This window comes from Musa acuminata, chromosome BXJ2-7 (genome assembly GCF_036884655.1).
Source record: "Musa acuminata AAA Group cultivar baxijiao chromosome BXJ2-7, Cavendish_Baxijiao_AAA, whole genome shotgun sequence".
Classification (NCBI taxonomy): Eukaryota; Viridiplantae; Streptophyta; class Magnoliopsida; order Zingiberales; family Musaceae; genus Musa; species Musa acuminata.
In genome coordinates, this window is record NC_088344.1 from 23483579 (window position 1) to 23502540 (window position 18962).

Consider the following 18962-nt stretch of genomic DNA (forward strand, 5'->3'; position numbering starts at 1 on the left):
TTTGTAAAGAATCTAAAAAAATATATTAAAAAAAATAAAATTATATATAAATAAGAAGATTTATATAGAGTGTTTTGCGACAATTACAAATTCTATCACATTAGCATCAACATTTACACAAAAAAAAAAAAAAAGAAATCCCTATTTAGATTGGACTTTATTTCCCTAAATTCTATCACGTAAACCAGTCGTATAATTACGAAAAATTCAGCGGCTTACCGCAGTCGTATCGTTTCCGCTGGTTATGATGACAAGGAAAACGTCTTAGATGGGAGAAAACCCGAAAGAAACTTCAATTCCATTGTGACCTTCGTGCACGTTAACTATAGTGATCCATCGATTGTTCGCCGGATTTCCTAAGCGAGCCCTCCCCTCTCCGTATTCGTTAACGTGGACGGAGGACAACGCGCGTGATGTTACGAAATTGATCGGAATTCCTCGGTCAATCCCTTCCCTGCCCAATTTTATTTTCTTTTATTTTCCATCCACCGCTCCTGACTTGGTCATCATGGCCTTCCTTCTGACCCTCCCGCCATCAACACCTTCATCTCAGATACGAGCCCTAACCCTCTTACCATTCTGTCTCTCTGTCTGATCTGATCCGATCCTTCTCCTACCAATGTCTCTGTTCCCATCTCCTCCGATCTGATCTTGGTTTCCCCCGCCGCTGCAACCTTATGGCGTTCTTCCAATCCCTCGGGGGTAGCTCTCGTGCCGGCCGTGTCCTTGGGCCCGCTCTCGACAAGATCATCAAGAACGCTGCGTGGCGGAAGCACTCCAATCTCGTCTCCGCCTGCAAGGCCGCTCTCGACCACCTCGATGGCCTCTCCGATTCCCCTGACATCGCCGACCCCTCTCCGCTCCTCGGCCTCCCATTCGCAGCTGCCGACTCCCTCCTCCAGCCCCTCGTCATCGCCATCGATTCCGCCTCCCCAAAGGTTGCCGAGCCTGCTCTTGAGTGCTCCCAGAAGCTCTTCTCCCACGGTCTCCTCCGTGGCGAGATCAACCTTCAAACCGACGCCGATGATGCTCCCCGTTCTGCCGCCTCACGTCTCCTGGCTTCTGTCTGCAGCTGTGGGGGGATCGGCGACGAGGCCATCGAGCTCGCCATGCTCAGGGTCCTCATTGCCGCTGTCAGGTCGCCCGCCGTGCTGGTCCGCGACGAGTGTTTGGCCCAGATAGTCCGAAGCTGCTATAACGTGTACCTCGGCAGCCAGAGCGGGGCCAATCAATTGTGTGCCAAATTGGTCCTGGCTCAGATGCTCGTTATCATCTGTGCCAGGGTGGAGGCGGATGCCATGGATGTTGTCAGGGTTCGGACGGTCTCCATTGCCGATATGATGGATCTATCAGATAGAAACTTGAACGATTCCACTCTGGTTCAGGCTGCACAGAATTTTATCAATGAGGTAATGGAGGGAAATGAAGCTGAGCCTTTGCCATCAAAATCGCACAAGGGAGAGGGTTTGGTGCCAACAGTATCTTCTGAAGGGGAGGGGGCAGTGAATGGTGGAGTTAGTGGTGGATTGAGCAAGATCAGAGAAGATGGGCTGTTTCTCTTCAAGAACTTGTGTAAACTCTCAATGAAGTTCTCCACGCAAGAGAATCCCGAGGATCCTCTCTTGTTAAGGGGGAAGGTTTTGTCGCTGGAACTTCTGAAGCTAGCAATTGAGAATGCGGGGCCTCTCTGGCGGACAAATGAGAGGCAAGTGTTTTTGGGCCCTGTTTTGCCTTCAGTTTTCTGTAATTTTTTCTTTCAATGCATAATTTCATGCTAGTACATCCATGATTACAATAAAAGCTGTGTTGTATTGATTTTTGTTTCAACTTTATGGCAAAATAAAACGAACACCATCTGCTGTTACAGCCTGCATATTGAAAAATGTTGACAAGCAGTCTTATTACCTTCCAGAAATTATGTTTGAAAAATCATTGAAATACAACAAATCAAGTAGAAATAGAAATAATATTCACTTGTAATCCCTGTCTAGACACATGAAGAAATTGATTGAGTGAAAGGCACAAAGAGAGTCTGTCTGGACACCATAAAATAAATTGATGGATTAAAAGCCAAAAAGAGTATAATAGAACTGACCAGTTAACTTGATAGGTTTGAACCCATTTGACATAAAATACATATTCCTAACTTTATGGTAGTAGGCTCATCTAACCTTATTAACTAACTCAATACCTCTCCTGCTTCTAGTGTGTGACTAAATTGCGGTGACAATCTCTTACACTTGCACCTTGATAGCCTCATCATAACCTAAATTGATGCCTAGTTGGTGGCATGTGGCGTACAACTCAATGATGATTGTGATATGCTTCGAACTTTTCTCACGGAGAACTCTCTCCTACTTGGGCCCCTCATTATCTCTAGTGCTAGATTCATTTTAATATCAATTATCATGACCCATGTAATGGAGAAACTGACCTATTAATTTGATAGACTTGAAAGCATGCAACCTGAACTGCTTAAGCCTAAGTTACCGGTTGTAGGCATGTATATCTTATAAACTAACTCAATATTAGATTCATTTTAGTACCAATTATCTCTAGTAGACTCATTGTCTGTAGTACTAGATTCATTTTAATACCAAATATCATGACCCGAGTGATGGAAGAACTGACCTGTTTGTAGACACATATCTTATCAACTCAATCCTCCTCTCACTGCCAAGCTAGGGTGTCACAGTATGAAGAACTGAAAGAAGTTTAACTTATTTCTATCGAGTTTTGATCTCAAACGTCATATCCAGACATATACTGTAAAACAGAGAATTAAAAGACTGCCAGAATGTGCTTTCGACTTACCACGTAGGATCAAAGAGAGCGTCATGAGTTTCATGGATGTATTCTCTTTATAGCTGTGATAATCTGGATGATGCTTTTCCCTCTCAGACGGGGCTAAAGTAATTTTAAACATAACATTTGATTTGATAAAGGCAAAAGAAAATGTGGAATGATCTTTAATGTGATTTTCCATCATGGTTAACTCTCTTTTGATTTTAATCTAAATGGAAATAGTAAAGTTTATCGGCACATTTGCTATGGCAATGTTGGAAGCTGATTCCTTATATATAGTAAACTCCTTCAGTCTCTCTCCCAACTCCATTGCCCATGCCTTTCATGTCATCCATTATGCCTAATCCTCAACGCCATCTTTGATGCATCCTTCATCCCCCTATCATGCACCATTGGCCTCCAAGGTTCAAGGTCATTAATTATTTAGCGAAAAATGGACAATAACAATTGGAATGGTCATTATCATGAAATACTTTAGCTGAAGGGTGTGTGCATGGACATCTTGGACTCGTCTATGTTTATTCATTTCTTCTCTTTAGGCTTTTTTAAAAAGTTGACAATCTTGTAATTGCAAAATTGTATTAAGAAAGCTACAATTGCCTTTTTAAAAAATCTTTTGTATCATTTCGCATTCCATTTAATAGTATGAGTGCTAATGATGTTGAACAATTCTAATCGTGTTACTTGTGACTCATTATCACAATTATGCAGTAATTGTTAATATTTAAGATGCCTTGTTAATATTTACTCAAGGCTACAGTGAAACAAAAAAAAAAAACGACTTGTTCTGGTCTTATAGGTAACCTCTGAAAATACATCGTTTGATCACCCAAATAGCCAAAAATTTAAGTTTCTCCTTTGAAATTTTCATGATGCATTGTTCTATTTCCTTAAATTTCTGATGATATGTCTTTTCTTTTTCTCTGATCACCCAAATAGTCAAAATATCTAAGTTTCTCCTTAGAATGCATTATTCCATTTCTTAAATTTCTGATCCTATGTCTTTTTTGCCTGTACCAAAAAGTATTGGATGGCTGTGATGCAAGTTGCAAATCTTAACTTACATCCTCTTCACTTCCTTCCTATACTCTAAAATGTTTCTTGAACCTTTTCAAATCATTCTATGGGATATATCCAGTATTTCATGGAGAGGCCTCCACCAAAGAAGTGAAAATTAGCGGTAATTATTCATCTAAAAATCATTCTTTCTATATTATATTGTGCATCCAAACCTCCTGATCTATGGACCAACTAGTGATGTAACCCTCAATAGCAGGATGTGCAAATTGTCTCCTCTTGATGAATTCATACCTGCAGCGGCTTTGCAGTCCAAGAGCGACTCAGTTCAAAATCATTATGCACTTACTTTCAACGATCATTCAGTGCCAGTACTACAATATTGAATAATCGTGTTGTTTGGAGCTAAAATAGTCTTGTCTCTAGACTTATACCCTTTATTTAACATGAATGATGGCTATTGTATGTTGTTTTAACATGAATGATTGGTTATTGTATGTTGTTTTATGCTATATCAACTACCTAATCTATCTTCCTTTCTACCAGTCATGGAAAGAATTTATCATATATTGTGCTAAATTGCTAATCTATATCAAACATCAGAACTAAAAAAATATAGGTTTTTTAATTGTACATCAAGTGATCCGGAGAATATAAATTATCTGTTGCCCAAGTGGTAAAACCCTGTGGTTGGATTTAAGTAGCAAGAAATTGATGGAAATGTTTTCTCATGTGCCAAGCAGTAGGAACTGGATAGTCAGAAAGGTTTTTGTCATAACCAAAAGTGTAAGGAACCGATCATCAAATAGTAAAAGAAAAACAACAATATTGAGCATTTGAAAAGGATCTAACTGTTTTTTGATGAGTTAACTTGTACAAACTTAAGCTCATTGGCTTTGCCATGGTTCTCAATATATTTATTTATACATTTATCAGATTTTGGTAATACTTAATTGGTTGATACTGGTAATTGGTAATGTATATTAACATGATAAGACCTTTGTGGATAATCTCTATTGGTAGAATTTGTAGCTATGTCCCAGACCTATTGTTTCCATGGATTTAGACCTGTGACTCATTTACGATTGAGATTGATAAATCCACTTATGTATATGCTGAAGATGGATTTTGTTCTCCATTAAGCATGACTATGATCAACATTACTTGTAAATTATGAATGATATAAATGATCATACCTGTCTTAATAAATCATTATTGAGAAGCTGCTTGAATTTCTTATAGTTACATGTGGTAAAGGTGACAGAATGTTCTCACATGCAGCTGTAGTTTTTCATGTCTTTTGCCCTTGCTGAGTGATGTGTAACTATTTTCCTTATAAAGAACAATGGATAAATGAGACATATTTCAACATACTTCTGTGTATTCCTAGATAAATATGAAGAAAATGTGTTATAAGTAAGCATCTCTTTGCACAACGATAGTTCTTTTTCTCCAATTGAGGATTGTTTCCCTTCACAAGATCACTGTTTAAAGATTCTACTACCTGTTTTATGCAGGTTTCTTGGAGCTATCAAGCAATATCTTTGCTTATCACTGTTGAAGAATAGTGCATTATCAGTGATGAGTATTTTTCAGCTACTTTGTTCTATTTTCATGGGCTTATTGTCAAGGTTTAGATCAATGTTGAAAGAGGAAGTTGGAATTTTCTTTCCCATGCTTGTCTTGCGTATACTCGAAAACGTGCTTCAACCTAGTTTTTTGCAGAAAATGACAGTTCTCAACTTATTGGAAACGATCTGTCAAGACCCGCAAATTATGGTTGACATTTTCGTGAATTATGATTGCGATGTGAATGCACCAAACATATTTGAAAGGTAAATCATACATCTCATTCATGAGTAGTTAATTTTTATTACCTTCTTTTACAAGTTGATCCTGAGACTGTTACTTTAGCTGAACACAACATTAGAATATAACTTCTGAGTGATTGTATGGCAGTGCCATGTTTTTTCTAAGAGTTTTCTTTAATTTCAACAGGGTTGTCAATGGCCTTCTAAAGACAGGTTTAGGTGTTCCTCCTGGATCAGTGACATCATTGTCCCCAGCTCAGGATAGCACATTGCGTGTTGAGTCAGTGAAGTGCCTGGCTGGTATCATTAAATCAATGGGAGCATGGATGGATCAGCAGCTGAAAATTGGTGTTTTTGCTCCTCAAAGTCTTGAAAAGGAGCATTCTGCAGAGAACCTCACTGCGTTGAATGGTGAAGAAGGAACCATTGTCGAGTATGATTTGCATTCTGATGCAAATTCTGAGCTATCTGATGCTGCCACACTAGAACAACGGCGGGCCTATAAGTTGGAGTTTCAGGTGATAATGTTTCTATACTCATTTTCATGCTAGGATACATTTAATGCATTCCTTTTTTCCCCTTTGTTTCTTTGATCGGAAAACTATGGTTTCTATTTATATCCACATCTTATCTTTGCAGAAAGGTGTTTCACTGTTTAACAGGAAACCTTCAAAGGGTATTGATTTTCTAATCAAAACCAAGAAAATAGGTGCTTCGCCAGAAGAAGTGGCTTCCTTTTTGAAAATCACTTCTGGGCTGAATGCAGCTATGATTGGGGACTACTTGGGTGAAAGGGAGGAGTTTCCTTTGAAAGTTATGCATGCATATGTTGATTCAATTGATTTTGAGGGTATGAACTTTGGTGAAGCCATAAGGTTCTTCCTAAGAGGCTTCAGATTGCCTGGAGAAGCACAAAAAATTGACCGCATAATGGAAAAGTTTGCAGAACGTTACTGTAAATGCAACCCGAGTTCTTTTACCAGTGCAGATACTGCATATGTTCTTGCTTATTCTGTGATAATGCTAAACACTGATGCACACAATAACATGGTGAAAGATAAGGTTTGTTATTGATGATTTTCTTTGGTAATCTTTAACTGCCTCTGTACTAAAATGTCAAACCTTATTTTCTTTGTAGATGTCAAAAGCTGAGTTTATACGGAATAATCGAGGAATAGATGATGGGAAGGATTTACCTGAAGATTATTTGAGTTCTTTATATGATCAAATTGTGAAAAGTGAAATAAAAATTAGTGTTGATTCATCAGCTCCACAGAGTAAGCAAACGAGCAGCATCAATAAGCTTTTGGGATTGGATAGTATTTTCAACTTGGTAAATTGGAAGCAAGCAGAAGAAAAAGCATTAGGTGCAAATGATTTGCTCATTAGGCACATCCAAGAACAGTTTAAAGCAAAGAGTGGAAAATCAGAGTAAGTCTAGTACTAAAAAGTGCATGATGTTATATCTTTTCCATGTCCATTTTGGATTTATTTTTATTGGTGACTTAGGTCTATGTTCTATGCTGTAACGGATACAGCAATCCTGAGATTTATGATTGAGGTTTGCTGGGCCCCCATGATGGCTGCTTTCAGTGTGACGCTTGACCAAAGTGATGACAAGTCTGCCACAGCACAGTGTTTGCAGGGCTTCCGATATGCAGTGCATGTCACCTCAGTGATGCATATGCAGACACAGAGAGATGCTTTTGTCACATCAGTAGCAAAATTCACATACCTTCATTGTGCTGCAGACATGAAGCAGAAGAATGTTGATGCTGTTAAGGTGAACCACTTGAGTTAATGGATATTTTCCTCCAGTTACAAAATGTATTAGTTTTATTGAGGAAAATTGTCTTACGTTTTTCCTGATAATTGGGTGGTGGGTAACGTATCCTAGCATATGTAGGACTTTCCCTAGATTTTCTTAACTATTTCAATTGAAAATCTGTATAACATTATATATCTATTAATTACTAATTTTTGATATTGTAACAAATAGAACATTGTTTATGGCCCATCTAACCTTGTGATACAGTCTCATAAAATACAGTGCAAACTTATTAAACAGTTGCTTAGACTCTCTTTATGGTTGTAGTCCTTTTAGTAAAAAGATTTTGAGTCTATTAAGGATCTGATCACCTTTTGAATGATCTCATTACATGAACAATTGTGAATAATGCAACCATATGAAATTACTTGTAGAACGTGACTTGATGTATGTTTGTAACTATATATACATATGTATGTGAGTTGATCACTTGTTCTACTGAGTACTGACAACATCACTCAGAGGGTGTGCTGTCTGTTGGTTAATGTCTGCCATTTAATTTTGAACATTAAAAACTGTCATGCTACCACACAGTCAAGAGCACAATAGCTTAGCTGATAGATTACATTTTTTTAATAAATAGTTTACATTGCTTCTGTTCTGTTGAAATTTAATCTAGGAGAATAATACTTTTAGTGTTCTTCAGAACTTGTTTCTGTTCTTATAGATTGAATGGGTCAAGTCCATATGTATGTTAATTTGTCTGAATGACAATATTTAGCTCTTATCTGTTATGATCTAATATAAGGCAGATATGGGACCAAGTAAAACTTGCACATTCCCAAGTACATGGTCAAATTTTCATATGTATTTTAGCTTGAAATGTTTGGATTTGTTTTATTATTGGTAATTTTAATTAGTATCATAAATATTTTAATTTGTATCCCTTAATTTGACATTTGTATTAAATAAACACTTAATAGTCCTACTGAACCACTGATTAGCATGACTCAAACAATGTTACATCTTAAATATTATATTTTCTATACCTTAGTTTGACATTTGTATTAAATAAACATTTGATAGTCTATAAATATGTGTTACTGATTAGCATGACTTCAAGAATATACAGTATGAGAATGCTGGTATTTGAGGATGAACCCTTGTACAATGGTAAGGTTGGTCCTTGGTGACGTAGGTTCGAGTCACTAAAACAACTTCTCTACTTTAAGGGTTAAGGATTTGTGACCCTCTCTAGATCCCGAATAGGCGGGCGCCTCAAGCATTGGGTTGCCTAAGAATGCTGGCATTCCAATTGTACTAAGTCAAAATTTCGTTTTGTCTGCTTCTTTATTCTATTGGTATTCTTGGTTTGGTTGTATTTACTTTGTCTTCCTTTTTATGACATATATGCACAAGGATACAAAATGTATTATGTTCGAAGTACATGCTATGAATCAATAGACAAAAGCATACAGTTTTTATTTTTGAATAGCAATATCTGTTAGGCTTTAACTTCCACTTTTTTTTTGGAATTAATATTCTGCGTCATATCAGTTAATATCTCTTTTGAGAATCATTAACAATTTCTTTGTGACCATTATATACCAGACTAATTTATCTGTTAACAGGCTATTGTATCCATTGCCATTGAAGATGGTAATTATCTGCAAGAATCATGGGAGCATATATTTACATGTCTTTCACGGTTTGAGCATTTACACCTGCTTGGAGAGGGTGCACCTCCTGATGCTTCATTCTTTACAGCACCCCTCACTGAATCAGAAGAAAGATCACAGAAAACACTTGCCGTTACATCCATGAAGAGGAAAGGAAATGCTTTACAAAATCCAGCGGTAATGGCTGTTGTTCGAGGTGGTTCTTATGATAGTGCATCTGTGGGAATTAAAGCTTCTGCTTTGGTTACCCCTGATCAGATTAGTAGCTTTATTTCCAACTTAAATCTGTTGGATCAGATTGGTAGCTTTGAGCTAAACCACATATTTGCTCATAGCCAAAGATTGAATGGTGATGCAATTGTAGCTTTTGTGAGGGCCCTTTGTAAGGTTTCTATGACAGAATTACAATCTCCAACAGATCCTCGAGTTTTCAGCCTCACAAAAATAGTTGAAATTGCGTAAGTGTGTTTTTAGTGATTTATTTATGTCTGCAGATGCATATTGTTTTCTTCAAACAAGTGTACAAGCTACCCACTTCGATCTCATTGATACATATTTTATCCATGCAGGCATTATAATATGAATCGCATTCGATTGGTTTGGTCTCGCATCTGGAATGTCCTTGCTGAATTTTTTGTTTCAGTAGGATTGTCAGAAAATCTTTCAGTTGCAATCTTTGTCATGGATTCATTACGGCAGTTGGCTATGAAGTTTTTGGAGCGAGAGGAGCTTGCTAATTATAATTTTCAGAATGAATTTTTGAGACCTTTTGTGGTTGTTATGCAGAAGAGTGTATCTTCCGAAATTCGTGAACTAATTGTTCGATGTGTTTCACAGATGGTTTTGGGTCGTGTTAATCATGTGAAATCTGGATGGAAAAGTGTTTTTACGGTATGTTTCGTTTTTCTTATACTTCTTATATTCTATGTGCTTATACCTGTCTTGCTTTCAGGGATTACCTTAAATGAGAATGGCCTTTGTGGTGAAATATTGAATTAGAATTTTGTAACTTTCTATCTATACTGAAGATTAAACTTGGTTGCATGTTAATAGGTTTTTACAATTGCTGCTGCTGATGAACGCAAAAGTATTGTTTTGTTGGCTTTTGGGACAATGGAGAAAATAGTTAGGGATTATTTTCCTTATATAACTGAGACAGAAACCACAACGTTCACGGACTGTGTTAAGTGCCTGATAGCTTTTACAAACAGCAGATTCAATAGTGATGCAAGCCTCAATGCTATTGCGTTTCTTCGTTTCTGTGCTGTTAAACTTGCAGAAGGTGGATTGGTTTGCTACGACAAGAACTCTGATGGTCATTTAGGAAATGGAGATGCTTTAGATGGAAATAATTTGACTGAAAAAGATGATCATGCTTTCTTTTGGCTACCTTTACTTGATGGTATAGTTTTTGGGATTTATTATTTTCATGCTTGCTAGTTCTCTATTGCTGGAATTTTGGAATTTATTCTAAGAAGTTATACATATGTATTTTCAGGTTTATCTAAGTTGACATCTGATCCTAGACCAACTATCAGAAAAGGTGCTTTAGAAGTATTCTTTGACATTCTCAAGGACCATGGTCACCTATTTTCATCCCATCTCTGGATCAATATCTTTAAATCTGCAATTTCCCCCATTTTTAACAATCCACGGCATATGCTTGTTGGCCAGGTTTCACCAGTGCATAACTCTCAATATATGGAAGATGATTCATGGAAATCTGAAACCGATACATTAGCAGCAAAATGCTTGGTTGACTTATTTGTCAAGTTTTTCGATGTAGTGCGTTCACAGCTTGCAAATGTTGTAGCTATTATCACAAGTTTTTTAAGCAGTCCCTATAAGCAGTATGCTAACACAGGGATGGCTGCTTTACTCCATTTGGCTGCCAGTCTAGGAAGCAAGCTATCAGAAGCAGAATGGAAGGATATTTTAGTTCCCTTGAAAGAATCAGCTGCTTCAATGCTACCTGTTTTTTCAAACATCATCAAGATCATGCAAAATGTTGAGGTTCCTGATAGAAATCAGCCTTATTCTGATGGTGAACAATATTCTGATCATGAATTTATTAACGACGATGAAGAGGAGGCTAATATGGAAACAGCATCATATGCAATCGTCAGAATGAAGAACCACATAAGTGTTCAGCTCCAAATTGTACAGGTAACCTTTCTCTCATAATAGCAATATTGTTCTCAGGTGTTCCTTTACATTGGAGGTTTTTCTTGATGTATTGAGTACTGACAGGGTATACTGGTTAATTTTTTTCGAAGTTAAAGCACATGAAGTCTTTAACCATTCAATGCTCTAACATTCTTTTGGCATATAGTTTAAGCATGACTTTTTGGGTCCCAAATTAGTTACATCTATGTTGTTAGCATTGTTCATTTGATATTGACTAAAGTATTGCATATTGGGCTTATGTTTTCCTACTATTTGGCTGGGCTATTCAGTAATTATAACCTAAAATCTGTATATAACTGCTTCGAGGCCTACCACATCGGTTTTCCTTGAAAGTCTTAATCATTTGCTACATATTTATAAATATATAAATATAAATATAATTTCACAAGCTCTCTTGTATTTTCCTTTGTGCTGACTTGTAATTTGAACTTAAACCTTTTGAAAAGCAAAGTTCGCAATTTCGTACTGTACCGGAGTATTGAGTGTACCATGCACTCTAATATGACATACTGCAATTTCAACTCGGTACGGTATGAGTGTATCGAGCGGTACACTCTGACATACCGCTCGGTATATATATATATATATATATATATATATATATATATATATATATATATATATATATAATAATAATAATAATAATAATAATAATAATAATAATAATAATAATAATAATAATAGTTAAAAAATTAAAAAAGGGAGATGAAACCGTGTTTTCTTCTCCCCGCGAAGCCTCGACGATATCTCCCCGCGCGGATGAGAAGAAGTTGCTGACGACGTCGAGGCCTCGTCGTCTCAGACGAGGAAGCGACATCTCATCTACGGCGTCCGAGGAGGGAGGGCGGTGACGGATTGGGATCGTCGAGGGAGAGTAGTGCCGAATCTCTAGGTTTTCCCTTTTCTTCTCCCTCTTCTTCCTTCTCCCTCGGCTAATACTGCCCGGTAGTAGGCAGTGACGATTGAAATCGACCGTTACCGACCGATTTCGGGCGGTAATGGGCGGAAACAGCCTCAATCGATGGTACCGCCCGGTGTAGGCAGTATCATTCGAAATTAAAATCCTTGTTGGACAGTTAACTTTTCATATCTTGTTAGAAGTATTAAATTAAGAAGGGATCTTCACATATGATTAAGCATATTGTACCGTTGGAAAAAATATTTGCTATACATCACTTTAGCTAGTCCCTGTGATTGGTTTACTGAAATCTAGACAGTTGGATTTTGTCTACTTCACCCGTGATTGTTTATTCTGTTTAAAATTTTTAGTTAACCAATATTTCTACAGAAAATTGATTGGTTTAATAAAATAAAAGTTGAAGAAACTTTGATTGATTGCATTAGTCAACTGCTCAGTGATTACCCATCTTTTTTTTCACAAGTTTCATTTCAGTATTGCACTATTAAGATTTCTGATCATTTATAATGGGAAATTGCATTTGTCTTGGAACAAGAGGTAAAATGTTCAAACATCAATGGAATAAAAAATTGTAGACTAAGGTCGAGATACAGATTCAACTAATTATTTATGGTAAGATGAGGTTTTTAGATTTAGTAGTGCAATAGAATCTCCTAGCTGTTGAGTTGACATGTGGTGGTCCTTAGTTTCAATACCTCTGGCCAAGCACAAGTACCATTTGTAGATTGTAACAGTCCAACTTCCAAATTACTTGTTACTTCTAATTTCATCAGTAAATCTATGTAGAGTTTGAGATTTAGCTATGGTGCACTAGAAGGTCCTTATTCTCAATGTCTGGCCAAGCGCAAATACTGTTTGTAGATTGTAGCAGTCTGACTTTCAGATTACTTCTTTACATTTAATTAGTAAATCCATGGAGAGTGGAGTTTGAGATTTAGCTATGGGCAGATTCTTGTTAAAGCTTTATCATCCAAGTTACCCTTCTGAGATGCTTCATACTTGTTTCCGGGCTACTAACCATTACCTGTGTCAAGTTCAGTTCCTCCTCGGATAAACTTCCTCATGACTACTTCTATTTCTTTAATTTCTATTTAGAATTTAAAAAATAATGCTCCAATTTAACTGCAGAAAAGAGCATGCAATTTATAAGTTGGACTCTTCCTGCATAAGAAAGTATTTTAGATGTGTAGCTTCTGGCCTTGGCACTGATTTTTTAACTAGTATTCTAAAATCATTATAATCCATAATTGTTGAAGTTAGAGTAATTTCAGGAGATTTAATTGGCAGGACTTGCTATCCTGAAATCCAGAAACTATAGGATATCTTGCTTCACAGAAGGTTTTGTTCCTCTAATATAAACCTTTTCTGGCTTAACACTTAAACTAGATACAGCTGGAAAGTAATGTTGTCTTTTTAACATTTTCCTAAAACAGTCAAATTCTCATGGCAAAACACAAGTCATCTGCAAAGCAAAGATGACTCGAGTTCAATTTCCTACACTTAGGACATTAAAAAAATTGTTTCCTTTTTAACTTTCCTCCTTCTTCGAGTCAAACACTTCATAGCCAATAGAAACAGATAAGGTGACACTGGGTCACCTTGCATCAAACCTATTCTCCTGTCAAAATGTCCAACCAAATTCCAAGTCGAGAATATAGAGTGTATTTGTTAAACATTTCATAATGAGCTAGTGTTTAGGAAAGCCAAGCAAGTTTGACATCTTTTTGATAAAATCCCATTTAATTGAATCATAAGATTTGTGAAGATCAACTTTAATTGTACATCCGGAGGTTATTTTGCTTCTGTAATAGTCTCTCACAATCATTTGGGCTAATAGAACATTTTTCATAACCCTCTTATCAAGTATAATTATTGATTCATTTTGACTCACTGATACCCTAATCACTTGTCTAACTTTGTTTGAGATAAACAAATTGCAGCATGCTATTGATAAAGACCAGCAAATGTGGAAGAATTTTTCTTCTTTAGATTCAATGAAATGATTGTAAAAATAGGCAAATTAGCTGAACTAATACTAAAAATATTCTAGAACCCAAACTTGAACTGAACCGATCCAGCTGGGTTAAATGGTTAGTTTCATTGTTTTTAGGTATCAGAACACCCCTACTTAACATTAGTTTCCTTGCTTGTACCATAACTCATTGGCACATGTTGTCATGAGTTTCATTCTGGAAGCCTTAAGGACCGAGTCATCCTACTGATGCTGCACTATTTCCTGGGCACCATTTTATGCAAGACAAGTTGATTCCTATTTGTGTCTTGTTGGGCCATATTAGTTCTCGATTGAGTTTATGGTTGAAAGATATTGAGTCAAGATCAAGTTTTTCTATTTTCTAGTCTTTTTGGGTGGAATTTTGTCCTAAATCTCTGTCCTAAATCTCAGATTCATTCTGGAGCATAGACTTGCTAATGTTAGTCTATTTTGTAGAAATTTTTTGTGATGTTATTTTACTTCCAAGGCCATAGTTGTGAAGGTGATAAACCTTTTATAGTAGGGACAAAATTCTGATCTTTCTGAAATCAGTTTGGCTTTAGATTAAGATTTAATTAGATGACCATGGATGTCTCTTCCTCTATTTCTCTTCAAGTACTCACTATTAAAATAGTTCCAAAGCTTTAGATAGCCAATATGTTCTACCATCATGGTGGATCCCATCCTTAACTGATTTTTCCTACTAGACCTGTGATTTTCATGAAGATTCCTTTGCTTGTCCTTTCTTTCCTTACTGAAGAATCATATGTTGCTGGAAATGAGAGCTATACACGAGATGATGCAAACATTGACCGAGTTACCTGTCTCCTTTGCACTCAGTTATGGTCATATAGATGATGCTAACATCTGAGAGTAGTACAAATTCCAACATGAAAAGTTGATGGCTAAGAATGACGAGATTGTAATAGTGAAGCAAAAGCAAGATGAGCCTAAGTTGGAGACAACTGCATGTCATCAAGATTGAGGCTATTAAGATGCAGTGATACTGTTAGAGGCATCTTTGTCACAAGTCAAAGCAACATTGCAAACTTTGATGATGGATAAAGCACCTATGAAGAATGGTTTTTAATCAAGTCACAAATGCCTATCAAATTGTAAATTGGGGATGCAGGCATCAATTTCTGTGAGATCATGCAACAATGACGACCTGTCATTGTATTATTAAAGATCCTACAGTTATTGAGGACAAGATCCATCTAGAGTAGGCGAATCGATGCAGAATTACTGGTCTTAGGCAACTCATGTTTGGGTCTTGCAAGGCTGGATCGAGTGTTGTTGAATTTAAGGACAAGTTATTAAGATAAGATCAGGTTCACTTTTATTATGTTTTTTTTGGGGGTGATTTTTCATCCTAATTTTGAGTTATAAAAATTGCATTGTATCTAATTTTGAGTTATAAAATATATGTTCAGACTCATTGTATCTCGGACGAACAGGTAATAGTCTTATTAGGTAGACTTTTATGTGGGTTTTTTATTTTTATTTTTTTTAATTTCTTGACCTCAAGGTATTTAGTCTATTATAATTAGGCTGAGAATATAGTTTTTTGGTAATTTGTTTGCTGTTAGATTATAATTTATTTAGATAGATATTTCTTCCTTTTGAAGTTACCATAAGCCGTATTAACAAACATCATGAATAAGAGTGAATAATGAGTCTTGTTTGCATATTTGTTGAGATGATTAGTAAAATTATTATGAGCTTTTTTTAGATTAGACGGACATGTTTCTCTTGGTATATCTCCTTTGCTCACTTCCCTTATACTTTCTCAGAGTCACTTGTTACCAAACATTTTCACTTTCTTTAAGTCAGACCAAGTAATGGTTTAATCCCTCACAAAGATGAGCTTGAATTTTGAGAGCCTGGATTCTATCCTTCAAGTTCCATTAATCTGGAAAATAAAAAGAGTTGAGGTTTCATAATGCTAGCAAGGTTGGGCGTATTGTGTGATGATATGTCTCCATGCCTGACTGGGGAGCAGGGGAGAAATTACTGAGAGAAAAGAGAGTAGAAGGTAGCTATACGTACTGATAAGATGAGAAGCCAGTGTTTGCAATGTGGTAGGTAGGAGGCAGTGATGACATGCTGGGAAGGAGTCAAGAGGGGAGAAAGATAGAAAGAGGGATAGCTGTGAGGTGATGGTGAGAAAGAGATAAAATTGTCACACATTGTTTTAAAAAAAATCCTGATACTGGTTTGTACCAAGCTTACTAGATGGTATATCTCATACCAGACTGAACTGGACAAGCTTACCATCTGATTCTGATCTGCTTACCACTTGGTAAGCCTGATACTGTGAGTTTATCAGAGGGTACAACTCAGACTGAAACAAAACATGCAAAATCATCCAAGTTGCATCTCGACCAGTTGTCAGACCAATAAATACCAACCTGTACCAAACAGGATGGATAGTCTATTAAACATTGAGTAGGATAATAACATTCGATTGTTAGACTAGAATCAAGGTCAGATAGGTTAGGCATGGTGAGAACAAGATACAGATAGGGAGACAATGACTTTCAATCGCTTGATCCCCAGTTTCATTAAAGTTTCAATATTGTATGGGTTGGGATGATGGTGTAGTTATTTGGCTGGTCAAGATCTTTTGGTTAATGTTCTAACCTTATTGAACAATGCAGTTTGTCAAGCAGCCATGAAACCCAATGCTCAATGAATTAATATAAATTACATGGGTGAAGCTAACTTAATGGTTTATATTCGGATCACTTGCTCCGGTAATGATACTCTTCTTTGTCTTGTAATGAAAACTTGGATTGGGTTGGGGAAGCATTTAGATTACTACCTGAATTGAGATTTTTTGACATCTGTTGATGTAAAACAGGCCACTCTATCAAGATTCAGCTTTATAACTTTTGAAACTTTCTTTTGATGCATGGATACAAATTTAATGATGCCAACCCTCCATTTAAGTGATCCATCTTTGGTCTTGGTGGAAGCTTTAAGAAATCAGTAATCCCAAAACATCTAGCAATCCATGATTCAGATAAGTACATGCAATGACAAAGTTGATTCTGTGAACAAGAATGTGTTTATATTCGTAAGTAATGCGAATTGACAAAACTTTGTTTTTGTTTCTTCCCCCTTCTAAGTCGATGAACACTCGTGCTGTTATATCTTTACGTACAAGTTTGCATCAAGCTGTCATTCAGCAGTCTAAAGACAGTGGCCTTTCGTTTTCCTGCTAATAGGTTGTCAAGAAGCTGTATGAGGTGCATCGGAAATACTTTTCTGCAGCTCATGTTACCATACTATTGGAAATACTTACGTCCATTGCATCACATTCAAGTGAAGTGAGTAATGAAAGTGCTGTACAGCTGAAGATGCAGAAGGCATGCTCCTTATTGGAGATTTCTGATCCACCAATTGTTCATTTCGAGAATGAATCCTATCAGAATCTCCTGAAATTCTTGCAAACTTTACTTACTGAAGATGAATTTGTGTCACATGAGTTGAGAATAGAATCAGAAGTTGTGTCAGTTTGTCAGAAAATATTGCAGATATACTTAAATTGTGCAGGACACGAACTAACAGATCAGATTTCAAATACAAGCCCAGCATTGCACTGGATACTTCCTTTAGGTTCAGCGAAGAGAGAGGAATTGGCAGCTAGGGCATCGTTGGCTGTGTTGTCCTTGCAAGTCTTAAGTAGCTTGGAGAGGGATTCATTTAAAAGGAACTTGCCTTGCATTTTTCCGTTGTTAGTTAACCTTATTCGTTGTGAACATAGCTCCAGCGAAGTGCAGCATGTGCTATTTGACATCTTTCAGTCATTAGTAGGCCCTGCAATAATGAATTTATGATGTATAGACTTGATTTAAAATATCATTCTATTGTTCCATCCTCCATACGGTGTGACATAATTCTTGTTGAATATTATAAATGGCCACCGTGTTCTGGATTGATATGTAGTGTCTCAAAAGTTCTATTGCCCTGCAAGTTGTACCTCGTGAAAGATAAATTCTCAGTTTCTTCAGAAAAAAAAACTAATGTTAAAATATTGTTATATGTTCAGAGAATTCTAAACCACATTTCTTTTGGGCTTCCTTTTCTGTGTTAGGATTTTATATAAATGTGAATATTAAATGGTTTTAAGATCCTCGTCCTTTCCCAACAGAAAGATTTATATTCTTTGCTTATTATTAAATAATTATTTATTCACAAACCTCATGTGAGGTTAATAGTTTTGATTCCTATCTCATATACAACATAAAAAATAGTTCGATTTAACATTACTCTTCAATTTGAATTAGCAAAAATAATATCACATTACGATTCCAAACATTCACTGATGGTTGGAATCAATGACATGATACAAGATTATAATTGACTTAAGATCTTCACTCGAACTATAGGAATGGCATCATCCCACAAGGGACGGCAGGAACGACATGTTGATTCAATTTTCCATTTATTTCTATCCTGAAAGTGAGTATCTCAATTAAATTTCCAACAATCGTCTGGCACTGCAAAAGCAGCGTAACCACCTTTCACGTGGAAAGTAACTCCAGAGGCAAAAATTTGCTACCGCGACGAAGAAGAGCGGCTGATTTCTTTCGAGTTACGAATATCCCCCATCACGAAACACATCTCAACACACGATAAAATCGGCAGAAACAAAATTATGATATAAGAAGATAATAAATAACGCAAGTAGGCAATCAATCATACTTTTGATACTCCTTGCCAAGGCAGGATAGTTAGGGGCCCATCCAACCATGGTTCAGATCTCCCAGAGAGTATT

General features: G+C 36.6%; 1 protein-coding gene across 1 annotated transcript; it reads left to right on the forward strand.

Annotated features, from left to right (window-relative positions):
* Positions 1 to 399: 399 nt before the first annotated feature.
* LOC135617444 (brefeldin A-inhibited guanine nucleotide-exchange protein 1-like) lies at positions 400 to 18123 on the forward strand. The gene is made up of 11 exons (XM_065117646.1): positions 400 to 1705; positions 5340 to 5657; positions 5821 to 6151; positions 6273 to 6695; positions 6772 to 7064; positions 7143 to 7416; positions 9033 to 9538; positions 9650 to 9971; positions 10134 to 10482; positions 10579 to 11246; positions 17410 to 18123. Exons 1-11 carry the CDS (start codon positions 678 to 680, stop codon positions 18019 to 18021), a joined length of 5124 nt encoding a protein of 1707 aa, XP_064973718.1. The 5' UTR covers positions 400 to 677; the 3' UTR covers positions 18022 to 18123.
* The last annotated feature ends 839 nt before the right edge of the window (positions 18124 to 18962 follow it).

What these genes read in the sequence shown, in the direction of transcription:
- LOC135617444 (XM_065117646.1), top strand. Translation starts at nt 678, where the DNA reads ATGGCGTTCTTCCAATCCCTCGGGGGTAGCTCTCGTGCCGGCCGTGTC. An exon ending in ATAACATGGTGAAAGATAAG is followed by an intron (nt 6,696 to 6,771) that starts GTTTGTTATTGA and finishes TTTTCTTTGTAG; the next exon opens with ATGTCAAAAGCTGAGTTTAT. An exon ending in TTGGCTACCTTTACTTGATG is followed by an intron (nt 10,483 to 10,578) that starts GTATAGTTTTTG and finishes ATGTATTTTCAG; the next exon opens with GTTTATCTAAGTTGACATCT.